The sequence below is a fragment of the Salvelinus fontinalis genome, unplaced genomic scaffold (assembly GCF_029448725.1).
Source record: "Salvelinus fontinalis isolate EN_2023a unplaced genomic scaffold, ASM2944872v1 scaffold_0247, whole genome shotgun sequence".
Lineage (NCBI taxonomy): Eukaryota > Metazoa > Chordata > Actinopteri > Salmoniformes > Salmonidae > Salvelinus > Salvelinus fontinalis.
The window spans coordinates 66,238-81,253 of record NW_026600456.1 but is presented as its reverse complement, the minus strand read 5'-3'; the positions used below and the strand labels follow the sequence as shown (position 1 = coordinate 81,253).

General features: G+C 47.0%; 1 protein-coding gene across 1 annotated transcript in view; it reads right to left on the bottom strand.

Annotated features, from left to right (window-relative positions):
* LOC129844899 (ras-related protein Rab-21) overlaps window positions 1–15,016 on the bottom strand; it is a 32,642-nt gene that overhangs the window by 1,461 nt on the left and 16,165 nt on the right. Inside the window, exons 2-4 of the mRNA XM_055913067.1 lie at window positions 4,955–5,014; window positions 3,347–3,454; window positions 2,974–3,037 (exon numbers count right to left, since the gene is read on the bottom strand). Coding sequence (XP_055769042.1) covers window positions 2,974–3,037; window positions 3,347–3,454; window positions 4,955–5,014 — 232 coding nt within the window. The remainder of the gene's footprint in view (window positions 1–2,973; window positions 3,038–3,346; window positions 3,455–4,954; window positions 5,015–15,016) is intronic.

Below are 15,016 nucleotides of genomic sequence, written 5' to 3'. Positions count from 1 at the left end.
GTCACACAACACAATGTCACAGAAGTATCAAGTTTTGAGGGAGCGGGCAATTGGCACCAAAGCTATTGCCAGGGGATTGAATGTTCATTTCTCTACCATAATTTCTGTCTGTAATAAAGCCCTTTTGTGGGGAAAAAATAATTCTGATTGCTCAGTGGATGTGCCTGGCTCCCAAGTGGGTGGGCCTACGCCCTCCCAGGCCAACCTATGGCTGCACCCCTGCCCAGTCATGTGAAATCCATAGATTAGCGCCCAATGCATTTATTTCAATTGACCGAATTCCTTATATGAACTGTAACTCAGTAAAATCGTTGCGTTAATATTTTTGTTCAGTATATGGTCATTTCCCCCCCTAATTTTTGTGAGAAAACAATTAAAATAAACTTTCCTGTAGCAGTTAGTCTAGTTAAGATTAGATCGCATAAATCGGTTGACCAATATGTGATTATTATTATCTGACCCTGCAGGTCATCTATAAACGTTTGAACATCTTGGCCATGTACTGTTATAATCTCCAACCGGCATAGCCAGAAGATGACTGGCCACCCCTCAGAGCCTGGTTCCTCTCTAGGTTTCTTCCTAGGTTCTGACCTTTCTAGGGAGTTTTTCCTTGCCACCGTGCTTCTACACCTGCATTGCTTGCTGTTTGGGGTTTTAGGCTGGGTTTCTGTTCAGCACTTTGTGACATCGACTGATTCAAAAAGGGCTTTATAAATACATTTGATTGATTGACCAATATAAAAATATATATATAAATATATATATATATATATTTCAGCCGATATTAGCCTTTTACAAAAATATTTGTATCTTTATTCCACAGCTAAAGCGCAGATATGATATAGATAGAATAAACAAATCCGTCTGAAGAGGGCGCTCTATGGACTGCTCATCACAACGCGAGAGAGAGTAGCCATGGTGGGTTGACAGTGAGTAGTTTGCCAGTAGTTTGCCAGTAGTTTGCCACAGCCAGCGACAGCCAGCGACAGCCAGCGACAGCCAGCGACAGCCAGCGACAGCCAGCGACAGCCAGCGACAGCCAGCGACAGCCAGCGACAGCCAGCGACAGCCAGCGACAGCCAGCGACAGCCAGCGACAGCCAGCGACAGCCAGCGACAGCCAGCGACAGCAGCGACAGCCAGCGACAGCCAGCGACAGCAAATAAAGTACACTTCACCAAGCAAGCAGCCCTGTCCTCATCACATTTTTCACTTCGTTGACGTTAGTTAGGCTTGTAGCTAGCCAGCACGGTAGTTAGCCTAGCTAGCCAGCACGGTAGTTAGCCTAGCTAGCCAGCAACGGTAGTTAGCCTAGCTAGCCAGCAACGGTAGTTAGCCTAGCTAGCCAGCAACGGTAGTTAGCCTAGCTAGCCAGCAACGGTAGTTAGCCTAGCTAGCCAGCAACGGTAGTTAGCCTAGCTAGCCAGCATCGGTAGTTAGCCTAGCTAGGCAGCAACGGTAGTTAGCCTAGCTAGCCAGCAACGGTAGTTAGCCTAGCTAGCCAGCAACGGTAGTTAGCCTAGCTAGCCAGCAACGGTAGCTAGCCAGCAACGGTAGTTAGCCTAGCTAGCCAGCAACGGTAGTTAGCCTAGCTAGCCAGCAACGGTAGTTAGCCAGCAATCTGTGCTACTTGTGTACTGTGCTACTGGACTGGTGCCAAAGTGACCAGTCATCCTTGCTACTAAAAGAACACCGTTACTATCTGGCTCAATTGGATTTTAGGTCGTTTTTCTGAAATATACAATCTGCAAAAAGCAAGACAGTTGGTGCAGATCTGTCATTCAGGCCATGTGCTTGCATTCATGACGAGATTAGATTGTTAGCCAGCTAGTTAAATTACAACGTGTGACTAAAACCAGTGTGGTAAGGATTTTCTAGCATGAACATTTTTTGTCATCAACACATGCCATTAGTTGAAATAATAAATGTTGTATTGAATAAGTGTAATTTACATGATGGTTTCAGTAATGAACAACTAGCGTGTGGTTGTCATAACAAGCTCTCATTGGGAGGTTACCATGAAGTGTTTCTTTACATGACCTGACATCTAGTGGTGATATTACGAACTGCATCTCACTGCCTAGGTTGTGAACGGTGCAGTTTCAGATTGACTTTGAGACCTTGTTAATTAGTGTGCTTGTGGTGTTTCAGCACAGACACCTCTGTATTCTTATGCACTGCCATAGATAGGTACAACTTAAATATTTGTCTAAGAAGATAAACTGAACAACGGTTTTTGTATTTACTTTCATACTTATTTAGGATATAGTAGCTTTTTGGTTGTCATCTTGTAAACAACAAATAAAATGTTCTTAAATGATGCGTTATTTTTAATATTTCGTTAAGAAAGTATAATTTTGAGTATCTGTTAAACCTTTAGAACACAATTTGCGAGAAAAAAAGTGTGTTTTTCATTCCACCTCTAAAAAACCAATATATATCGAAATCGGTGACTGTTGCCTCCCTAAAATCGGTATCGGACCCAAAACTCCCATATGGGTCGGGCTCTAGTTAAGATATCACATAAATATTGAGGAGGATGTAACCACAACAATGTCAACAATTATTTCCTCCGTGCAGCTCGTCCTGCATTTGAAAGGTTCCACAGCTGCTGGTCGGAGAGAACTTTGTGAACGTCAGGGTTGAAAGTTCTAGGCTTTAGTTTGGACATTTCAGAGGGAGAGAGCAATGGGATGTGTTTGGAGCACATTTAGCTGTCTGACAGCTTGTCTTATGTGACTGAAATTTGGAGGCAACAGAATATCTGAGACAATCAAACTATGTTCTCGACTCCCTACATCCTGGCAACATTATAATGAAATTATTAGGATTTCTATTTAATTGCAGGGCCCGTAACTAAACAAAATTCTCTGCGCCCCTTCAAGATCGATCCATTTACAGGGTGAAATGTGACAAACAATAAAATAAGAAGTGTTGAAAAGTGAAAAGTTAGCTATGGTCTGCAATAACTTACCTACTATACATAAACAAATCTCATTCCCCAACATTTTCCTCAATTCTTTGACCCAGTTTTTCACCTACAAAGCAAAAAACATTACATTTCATATCGATTTACAGTTCAAGAAAACAAATTTCAACATTAGAACACGAGACACTGATGCAAATTAAATATGAATATGTAAATCAATAGAAAACATTTCAGTAATATAATCTGGACATTTCTATGTAACTCATTTTTGAAATTATGTTCTTCTCTTCAGAGGCTGTGTTCCTAATAGCACCCTGTTTCCCTATGGGCCCTGGTCAAATGTAGTGCATCGTATAGGGATTAGGGTGCTCTTTGAGACACAGCTCTGCTGTTCTCCCCCCGAGGAGATTATAGCTACCTTCTGGAAAGAGTCCTCATCTGTGATGTCATAGACCAATATCGCTCCGTTGGAGTCTCTGTAGTAGATGGGACCTAACGCGTGAAACCGCTCCTGACCTGCTGTATCCTGGGGTGGAGAGAGAGAGAGAGAGACCACCGTTCAAGCCTCTGGAAAAAGACCGTTTGAAACACTAACCATGGACAGTGACTGGCTACAGATTGGTGGCAAGAACAACATTACACACAAGAAGGAAGAAACACCTGCAAGCCAGACTGATTCAGCCAAATAATGTAAACGATGCATCTCTCTCTGCCTGACACAGACTGACTCAAATCAAAATGGATGACAAACTCCTGTTCCTATTGCATCAAATGAGGCAGGAACATGTGTTACAGGACAGAGAGAGATCACTGCAGGACCATGTGTTACAGGACAGAGAGAGATCACTGCAGGACCATGTGTTACAGGACAGAGAGAGATCACTGCAGGACCATGTGTTACAGGACAGAGAGAGATCACTGCAGGACCATATGTTACAGGACAGAGAGAGATCACTGCAGGACCATATGTTACAGGACAGAGAGAGATCACTGCAGGACCATGTGTTACAGGACAGAGAGAGATCACTGCAGGACCATGTGTTACAGGACAGAGAGAGATCACTGCAGGACCATGTGTTACAGGACAGAGAGAGATCACTGCAGGACCATGTGTTACAGGACAGAGAGAGATCACTGCAGGACCATGTGTTACTGGACAGAGGGAGATCACTGCAGGACCATGTGTTACAGGACAGAGAGAGATCACTGCAGGACCATGTGTTACTGGACAGAGGGAGATCACTGCAGGACCATGTGTTACAGGACAGAGAGAGATCACTGCAGGACCATGTGTTACAGGACAGAGAGAGATCACTGCAGGACCATGTGTTACAGGACAGAGAGAGATCACTGCAGGACCATGTGTTACTGGACAGAGGGAGATCACTGCAGGACCATGTGTTACAGGACAGAGAGAGATCACTGCAGGACCATGTGTTACAGGACAGAGAGAGATCACTGCAGGACCATGTGTTACAGGACAGAGAGAGATCACTGCAGGACCATGTGTTACTGGACAGAGGGAGATCACTGCAGGACCATGTGTTACTGGACAGAGGGAGATCACTGCAGGACCATATGTTACAGGACTGAGAGAGATCACTGCAGGACCATATGTTACAGGACAGAGAGAGATCACTGCAGGACCATGTGTTACTGGACAGAGAGAGATCACTGCAGGACCATGTGTTACTGGACAGAGAGAGATCACTGCAGGACCATGTGTTACTGGACAGAGAGAGATCACTGCAGGACCATGTGTTACAGGACAGAGAGAGATCACTGCAGGACCATGTGTTACTGGACAGAGGGAGACCACTGCAGGACCATGTGTTACTGGACAGAGGGAGATCACTGCAGGACCATATCATTTCTTCGAGGAGGAACAGGAAGTCAAAGCAGATGAAGGGATCTACATCCTGTTCCCCATATGATCCCTGGTCAAAAGCAGTGCACCATGTAGGGAACAGGATGCCATTTGGGACCCAGAGGAGTGTCCGACACGCTGAGAGAGAGCAGGCCTTACCCATATGGCCAGGTTCACCCTCTTCCCTGTGATGTTGAGCTTCTTGGTGAGGAAGGAGGCCTGGAAGAGACAAAAACACATTAGTCATGTGTCTGGAGAAACACACACAGTAACAGGCCCTGTTTTAACTGACACAGTATTAACTAGATTCAGCTCCTATCAACAAGGTGCTGTGAAGAAACACGTAAGACGCACAGGGAGGAACAGGGACAGACACGGGCCCTGGTGAACAGGGACAGACATCAGCTGTGACACGGGCCCTGGTGAACAGGGACAGACATCAGCTGAGACACGGGCCCTGGTGAACAGGGACAGACGTCGGCTGTGACACGGGCCCTGGTGAACAGGGACAGACGTCGGCTGTGACACGGGCCCTGGTGAACAGGGACAGACGTCGGCTGTGACACGGGCCCTGGTGAACAGGGACAGACAGACATCAGCTGTGACACGGGCCCTGGTGAACAGGGACAGACATCAGCTGAGACACGGGCCCTGGTGAACAGGGACAGACATCAGCTGAGACACGGGCCCTGGTGAACAGGGACAGACAGACATCAGCTGAGACACGGGCCCTGGTGAACAGGGACAGACGTCGGCTGTGACACGGGCCCTGGTGAACAGGGACAGACGTCGGCTGTGACACGGGCCCTGGTGAACAGGGACAGACGTCGGCTGTGACACGGGCCCTGGTGAACAGGGACAGACGTCGGCTGTGACACGGGCCCTGGTGAACAGGGACAGACATCAGCTGAGACACGGGCCCTGGTGAACAGGGGACAGACGTCGGCTGTGACACGGGCCCCGGTGAACAGGGACAGACGTCAGCTGTGACACGGGCCCTGGGGAACAGGGACAGACATCAGCTGTGACACGGGACCTGGTGAACAGGGACAGACATCAGCTGTGACACGGGCCCTGGTGAACAGGGACAGACATCAGCTGTGACACGGGCCCTGGTGAACAGGGACAGACATCAGCTGTGGGGAACACGTTCCTTCTTAGTATGTAACAACTACACTATATACTTTGACAACATTAGTAAGTTAAGTCATTCTGTTCCCATCCACAGTAATGATCTGGTTCTAAGTATCTCTGTTGCGGTAACATCATCATCATCTCTACATTCTCTTCCTCATTAAGACACAAAGGGATTCCATAATGAAAAGAGCTCTGTTGAGAAATGAAGATGGAACAGGAAGACATTTAGTTGAATGGGTATTCCTCTCAGGAAAGGGTAGGCAATAACTTTAGAATTTACCCGACTGTCAGAGGAAAGATTACCAGAAAGGAGATCCTCATTTCTTTCTCAGACTGACATTTCAGCATCTGCCTGCCTCTGAGCTTTAGATTTTTAATAGAACTGACAGTTTGAGAGAAACAGATAATGAGTTTTAAAATAGCTCAAAACAGCATGAAGACACAACAACATCTGCTAATGTCATTAAGGCCCAGTCAGATTGACTAGGCTAGCTGAGGACACATCGTATCCCAGCTCTCAGTCCACCAGCATATGATCACAATCACGTGTTGCTCAGCAGGGTTCTAGAATTCCAGTCAGTCCCCTGTATCCACGGTAACACGCTGTCCAGATAGTACAGTAGAACAGCTCAGTCACGTAGGCTAATCCAGGAAAACTTGAGGATACTGATGGGATTACTAGGCCTTGTTAAAAACATTGGGGAGCAGCGGTGATAGCTGCGTCACTACAGATCCTGGTTCGATTCCAGGCTGTGTCACAGCCGACCGAGACTCACGAGGTGGGGCACAATTGGCCCAGCGTCATCCGGATTAGGGGAGGGGTTTGGCTCCCTGGGATGTCCTCGTCCCATCACGCTCCTTGTGGCGGGCCGAGCGCATGCACGGTTGTCAGCTGTACAGTGTTTCCTCCGACACATTGGTGCGGCTGGCTTCTGGGTTAAGTGGGTATTGTGTCAAGAAGCAGTGCGGCTTGGCGAGGTCATGTTTCGGAGGACTCTCGACCTTCGCCTCTCCCGAGTCCGTACGGTAGTTGCAGCGATGGGACAAGACTGTAACTACCAATTGGATACTCCGAAATTTGTGATTAAAAGGGGTAAAAAAATCATATTTGGGGAGCATTTAGATGTCGTTTTTATTTGGATACAGATTCATAACTAATGAATGTCAGGGAAAGTAATCTGAAGACGAAGCCTACTGTGTGAGGTATGATAGCTAGGGTAAATTATTGACAATCAGTGTTCAGTTCATACATGACGCAACACCTCTCAAATGTTGTCCTGTCGTTATGGTTTCTCTTTCTGCAGCTATAAGACGAGACAACACAGGCCATTTCCACACGTTTCAGCCAGGCATCCAGACGCCCAGTTAGGGTAGAGACATGTTCAAAATGTGCCTTGGTGAGGATGGCATGAAGGCTGCATATTGGTTCCTGACTCCCTGCCCCACAACTAAACCAGTTACCTCCAAAGCATCTGGTTTTCCTCCAAGACAGAAGCGAACAATGAAAGTAAAAAGGTGTGAACTCAGACAACATACCGCATCACAATCACAGACAACCTTTCTCCAGCAGGAGGGTATTTTACCCAGGATCCTCTCATTAGCTTCCAGAGCTGACCAGTATCTCTAGTCGGCTCTGGGCAGAGCTAATGGCCCGGCTGTCTGCCTGGAGCCTCTGTCTCTCAGCCAGGACCAGCCCAGTGATGACTGACTGACCAATAAAAAGCTTTTGGCTGCTCTGAAGAGGTGGAGACTAACAGAGAAATACATAAAGTGTCCTGAGGAGAATTGGGGTCTGAGGGAGAGAGAGACAAAGAGCTCTGACAGAGAGAGAGATGAGAGGAATGAGGTGAGACCAGAGAGCTCTGACAGAGAGAGAGATGAGAGGAATGAGGTGAGACCAGAGAGCTCTGACAGAGAGAGAGATGAGAGGAATGAGGTGAGACCAGAGAGCTCTGACAGAGAGAGAGATGGGGATGAGATGAGACCAGAGAGCTCTGACAGAGAGAGAGATGGGGATGAGATGAGACCAGAGAGCTCTGACAGAGAGAGAGATGGGGATGAGATGAGACCAGAGAGCTCTGACAGAGAGAGAGATGGGGATGAGATGAGACCAAAGAGCTCTGACAGAGAGAGAGATGGGGATGAGATGAGACCAGAGAGCTCTGACAGAGAGAGAGATGGGGATGAGATGAGACCAGAGAGCTCTGACAGAGAGAGAGATGGGGATGAGATGAGACCAGAGAGCTCTGACAGAGAGAGAGATGGGGATGAGATGAGACCAGAGAGCTCTGACAGAGAGAGAGATGGGGATGAGATGAGACAAAGAGCTCTGACAGAGAGAGAGATGGGGATGAGATGAGACAAAGAGCTCTGACAGAGAGAGAGATGAGAGGAATGAGGTGAGACCAGAGAGCTCTGACAGAGAGAGAGATGGGGATGAGATGAGACCAGAGAGCTCTGACAGAGAGAGAGATGGGAGGAATGAGGTGAGACCAGAGAGCTCTGACAGAGAGAGAAATGGGGATGAGATGAGACCAGAGAGCTGACAGAGAGAGAGATGGGGATGAGATGAGACCAGAGAGCTCTGACAGAGAGAGAGATGGGGATGAGATGAGACCAGAGAGCTGACAGAGAGAGAGATGGGGATGAGATGAGACCAGAGAGCTCTGACAGAGAGAGAGATGGGAGGAATGAGGTGAGACCAGAGAGCTCTGACAGAGAGAGAGGGGGATGAGATGAGACCAGAGAGCTCTGACAGAGAGAGAGAGATGAGAGGAATGAGGTGAGACCAGAGAGCTCTGACAGAGAGAGAGATGGGGATGAGATGAGACAAAGAGCTCTGACAGAGAGAGAGATGGGGATGAGATGAGACCAGAGAGCTCTGACAGAGAGAGAGATGAGAGGAATGAGGTGAGACCAGGGAGCTCTGACAGAGAGAGAGAGATGAGAGGAATGAGGTGAGACCAGAGAGCTCTGACAGAGAGAGAGATGGGGATGAGATGAGACCAGAGAGCTCTGACAGAGAGAGAGATGAGAGGAATGAGGTGAGACCAGAGAGCTCTGACAGAGAGAGAGATGGGGATGAGATGAGACCAGAGAGCTCTGACAGAGAGAGAGAGATGGGAGGAATGAGGTGAGACCAGAGAGCTCTGACAGAGAGAGAGATGGGGATGAGATGAGACCAGAGAGCTCTGACAGAGAGAGAGAGATGAGAGGAATGAGGTGAGACCAGAGAGCTCTGACAGAGAGAGAGATGGGGATGAGATGAGACCAGAGAGCTCTGACAGAGAGAGAGATGAGAGGAATGAGGTGAGACCAGGGAGCTCTGACAGAGAGAGAGATGAGAGGAATGAGGTGAGACCAGGGCCGGCCCTCTCATTAGGCAGATTGACAAGGGCAACATTTTCTGAGCTCAACTGACCAAGACGCACCCCCAACAACACATAAAACCTCACATAATTCTGCCCAAAAACAATGACAATTTCTCTCAACCAGTGGCATATTGGCTTTTTAGGTGAGCGCTGATGCCGCCCTGCGATAAGCAGTGCCCACTTTGTCAAAGGCAGGGACACAAAATATTTATCTTGTCCATTACCAACGCTCCTCTCCTGGGTGCTGTTGGAGAGATTGGTCGCTGCAGCGCTCCACCAACATTACGACAAAAAACGAATCTAACATAAATCATGTAGTAGATATAGGATAAGGTAGAAAGAGTATGTGGCATTTTCTGTAGCCTTCAGGCTGGAGATAAAATGGATGACAAAGTAATGAGACTGAAACCTTTATAATCAGTGGTTTCAAGTGGTTACACGCTGATCATATCGAAAAAGAAAATACTTCTGCATTTCCCGCTGTGTAAACACAATGCAAACAGACTCAGGATATCTCCTCCTGATAAAGTTGGGTAGCTGATATCCAGAGTTTAAATAGCCAGATTGATTAGTCACAGGAATCAGGACTAATAAAGCCAATGTAACGGCCTGTTTTACAGACGGTGGGCGTAACACACGGATGGGCATTCAGAACATTCCATTGAGGGCCTATGTAACAGTACAGCTTCGGTCCCTCTCCTCGCCCCTACCTGGGCTCGAACCAGGGACCCTCTGCACACACAGACAACAGCCACCCTCGAAGCATCGCTCCACAAAAGCCGCAGCCCTTGCAGAGCAAGGGGAACAACTACTTCAAGGTCTCAGAGCGAGTGACGTCACCGATTGAAATGCTATTAAACACACACCCCAGTAACTAACTAGTCATTTCACATCAGTTACACCGACATGGTAGGCTACACCCCAGTAACTAGCTAGTCATTTCACATCGGTTACACCGACATGGTAGGCCACACCCCAGTAACTAGCTAGTCATTTCACATCGGTTACTCCGACATGGTAGGCCACACCCCAGTAACTAGCTAGTCATTTCACCTCGGTTACACCGACATGGTAGGCCACACCCCAGTAACTAGCTAGTCATTTCACATCGGTTACATCGACATGGTAGGCTACACCCCAGTAACTAGCTAGTCATTTCACATCGGTTACACCGACATGGTAGGACACACCCCAGTAACTAGCTAGTCATTTCACATCGGTTACACCGACATGGTAGGCTACACCCCAGTAACTAGCTAGTCATTTCACATCGGTTACACCGACATGGTAGGCTACACCCCAGTAACTAGCTAGTCATTTCACATCGGTTACATCGACATGGTAGGCTACACCCCAGTAACTAGCTAGTCATTTCACATCGGTTACACCGACATGGTAGGCTACACCCCAGTAACTAGCTAGTCATTTCACATCGGTTACACCGACATGGTAGGCTACACCCCAGTAACTAGCTAGTCATTTCACATCGGTTACACCGACATGGTAGGCCACACCCCAGTAACTAGCTAGTCATTTCACCTCAGTTACACCGACATGGTAGGCTACACCCCACTAACTAGCTAGTCATTTCACATCGGTTACACCGACATGGTAGGCTACACCCCAGTAACTAGCTAGTCATTTCACATCGGTTACACCGACATGGTAGGCTACACCCCACTAACTAGCTAGTCATTTCACATCGGTTACACCGACATGGTAGGCCACACCCCAGTAACTAGCTAGTCATTTCACCTCGGTTACACCGACATGGTAGGCCACACCCCAGTAACTAGCTAGTCATTTCACCTCGGTTACACCGACATGGTAGGCCACACCCCAGTAACTAGCTAGTCATTTCACCTCGGTTACACCGACATGGTAGGCCACACCCTAGTAACTAGCTAGTCATTTCACCTCGGTTACACCAACATGGTAGGCTACACCCCAGTAACTAGCTAGTCATTTCACATCGGTTACACCGACATGGTAGGCTACACCCCACTAACTAGCTAGCCATTTCACATCGGTTACACCGACATGGTAGGCCACACCCCAGTAACTAGCTAGTCATTTCACATCGGTTACACCGACATGGTAGGCTACAGCCCAGTAACTAGCTAGTCATTTCACCTCGGTTACACCGACATGGTAGGCTACACCCCAGTAACTAGCTAGTCATTTCACCTCGGTTACACCGACATGGTAGGCTACAGCCCAGTAACTAGCTAGTCATTTCACATCAGTCACACCGACATGGTAGGCTACACCCCAGTAACTAGCTAGTCATTTCACATCAGTTACACCGACATGGTAGGCTACAGCCCAGTAAGCACGGGTCTTTTTTATGTGCTGTCCGGGACCGCAGTCTTTGTTGTGTTTTACAAAATGGTAGACCTATCACATACATCGCCTTCAGAAAGCATTCAGACCTCTTGACTTTTTCCACATGGTTAGGTTACAGACTTATTCTAAAATTGATTAAATTGTTGGTTCCCCCCCCCCCCCCCCCTCATCAATCTATACACAATACCCCATAATGACAAAGCAAAAACAGTTTTTGAAAGTTTTGCTAATTTATATTTAAAAACTATTTTAAAAAAAACCGGAAATATCACATTTACATAAGTATTCAGACCCTTTACTCTGTACTGTCAGTACTTTGTTGAGGCACCTTTGGCAGCGATTACAGCCGGTGTAGGCAGTCATTGTAAATAAGAATTTGTTCTTAACTGACTTGCCTAGTTAAATTTAAAAAACTAGATATAAAACAAATAACTTCCAGGCCGACTGTAATTTGCATTGGTCTCCTACAGCAAACTAGGCAAGGAGACGGGGAAGGTGAGGAAGTGAGTCAGAGACCTTTCAGACAGCAGATATAATGACTACAGCAACCCAAAGAAACCGTTCGTCTCCAAGGAAGCAGAACCACAGCTCAACTCGCTGCCAAATTGATGGTTTAACACATTCATGAATCTGTGGATCTGTTGGCAGATGGTCAGGCTGTGGGCCTCCAACTCTCACGTCTGCTTATTTTACTGTACATGCAGCAGCTGGAGTCTACAGGGTCAGCTCAGGTCAACGTCCAAGCTTCCTACAGCGATGTTTAACCTCCTACAACAATCTGATCCAATCCCCAGGGTCAGCTCAGGTCAACATCCAAGCTTCCTACAGCGACGTTTAACCCCCTACAACAATCTGATCCAATCCCCAGGGTCAGCTCAGGTCAACGTCCGAGCTTCCTACAGCGATGTTTAACCCCCTACAATAATCTGATCCAATCCCCTTGAACCATTTCCTTACCATATCTCTTCCTCCTCAGATGGATATTGCTTATGGCTCTGTTCCTCAAGTAACAAGTGATGGAATGGAAGACATAGAAGCGTATGGAAAAGCAGGACATGAAAGCTTCATTTCTAGTCAGGATTGATCTTCATTTCCCTTGCCATTAGACCTATACACTGTACAGTACCAAGGCACAGCCTCTCTCTCATATGCTACTATTAGATCTGATCAATAAAACACACTTAGCATCCATTCTCTATGGAGGTCATTATTGACTGACTGCACCTTGAAGTCACCAAGTAGAAGGCCTGTAAACGGACACCTCCCATTACATCATGAGGGCCTGTCAACCTGACATTAATACCTCCCATTACATCATGAGGGCCTGTCAACCTGACATTAAAACCTCCCATTACATCATGAGGGCCTGTCAACCTGACATTAATACCTCCCGTTACATCATGAGGGCCTGTCAACCTGACATTAAAACCTCCCATTACATCATGAGGGCCTGTCAACCTGACATTAATACCACCCATTACATCATGAGGACCTGTCAACCTGACATTAATACCTCCCATTACATCATGAGGGCCTGTCAACCTGACATTAAAACCTCCCATTACATCATGAGGACCTGTCAACCTGACATTAATACCTCCCATTACATCATGAGGGCCTGTCAACCTGACATTAATACCTCCCATTACATCATGAAGGCCTGTCAACCTGACATTAAAACCTCCCATTACATCATGAGGGCCTGTCAACCTGACATTAATACCTCCCATTACATCATGAGGGCCTGTCAACCTGACATTAATACCTCCCATTACATCATGAGGGCCTGTCAACCTGACATTAATACCTCCCATTACATCATGAGGGCCTGTCAACCTGACATTAATACCTCCCATTACATCATGAGGGCCTGTCAACCTGACATTAATACCTCCCATTACATCATGAGGGCCTGTCAACCTGACATTAATACCTCCCATTACATCATGAGGGCCTGTCAACCTGATACATCACGAGGGCCTGTCAACCTGACATTAATACCACCCATTACATCATGAGGGCCTGTCAACCTGACATTAAAACCTCCCATTACATCATGAGGGCCTGTCAACCTGACATTAATACCTCCCATTACATCATGAGGGCCTGTCAACCTGACATTAATACCTCCCATTACATCATGAGGGCCTGTCAACCTGACATTACTACCTCCCATTACATCATGAGGGCCTGTCAACCTGACATTAATACCACCCATTACATCATGAGGGCCTGTCAACCTGACATTAATACCTCCCATTACATCATGAGGGCCTGTCAACCTGACATTAATACCACCCATTACATCATGAGGGCCTGTCAACCTGACATTAATACCTCCCATTACATCATGAGGACCTGTCAACCTGACATTAATACCTCCCATTACATCACGAGGGCCTGTCAACCTGACATTAATACCTCCCATTACATCACGAGGGCCTGTCAACCTAACATTAAAAGCTCCCATTACATCATGAGGGCCTGTCAACCTGACACCTAAAACCTCCCATTACATCACGAGGGCCTGTCAACCTGACATTAATACCTCCCATTACCTCATGAGGGCCTGTCAACCTGACATTAAAACCTCCCATTACATCATGAGGGCCTGTCAACCTGACATTAAAACCTCCCATTACATCATGAGGGCCTGTCAACCTGACATTAATACCTCCCGTTACATCATGAGGGCCTGTCAACCTGACATTAAAACCTCCCATTACATCATGAGGGCCTGTCAACCTGACATTAATACCACCCATTACATCATGAGGACCTGTCAACCTGACATTAATACCTCCCATTACATCATGAGGGCCTGTCAACCTGACATTAAAACCTCCCATTACATCATGAGGACCTGTCAACCTGACATTAATACCTCCCATTACATCATGAGGGCCTGTCAACCTGACATTAATACCTCCCATTACATCATGAAGGCCTGTCAACCTGACATTAAAACCTCCCATTACATCATGAGGGCCTGTCAACCTGACATTAATACCTCCCATTACATCATGAGGGCCTGTCAACCTGACATTAATACCACCCATTACATCATGAGGGCCTGTCAACCTGACATTAATACCTCCCATTACATCATGAGGGCCTGTCAACCTGACATTAATACCACCCATTACATCATGAGGGCCTGTCAACCTGACATTAATACCTCCCATTACATCATGAGGACCTGTCAACCTGACATTAATACCTCCCATTACATCACGAGGGCCTGTCAACCTGACATTAATACCTCCCATTACATCATGAGGGCCTGTCAACCTGACATTAATACCTCCCATTACATCATGAGGGCCTGTCAACCTAACATTAAAAGCTCCCATTACATCATGAGGGC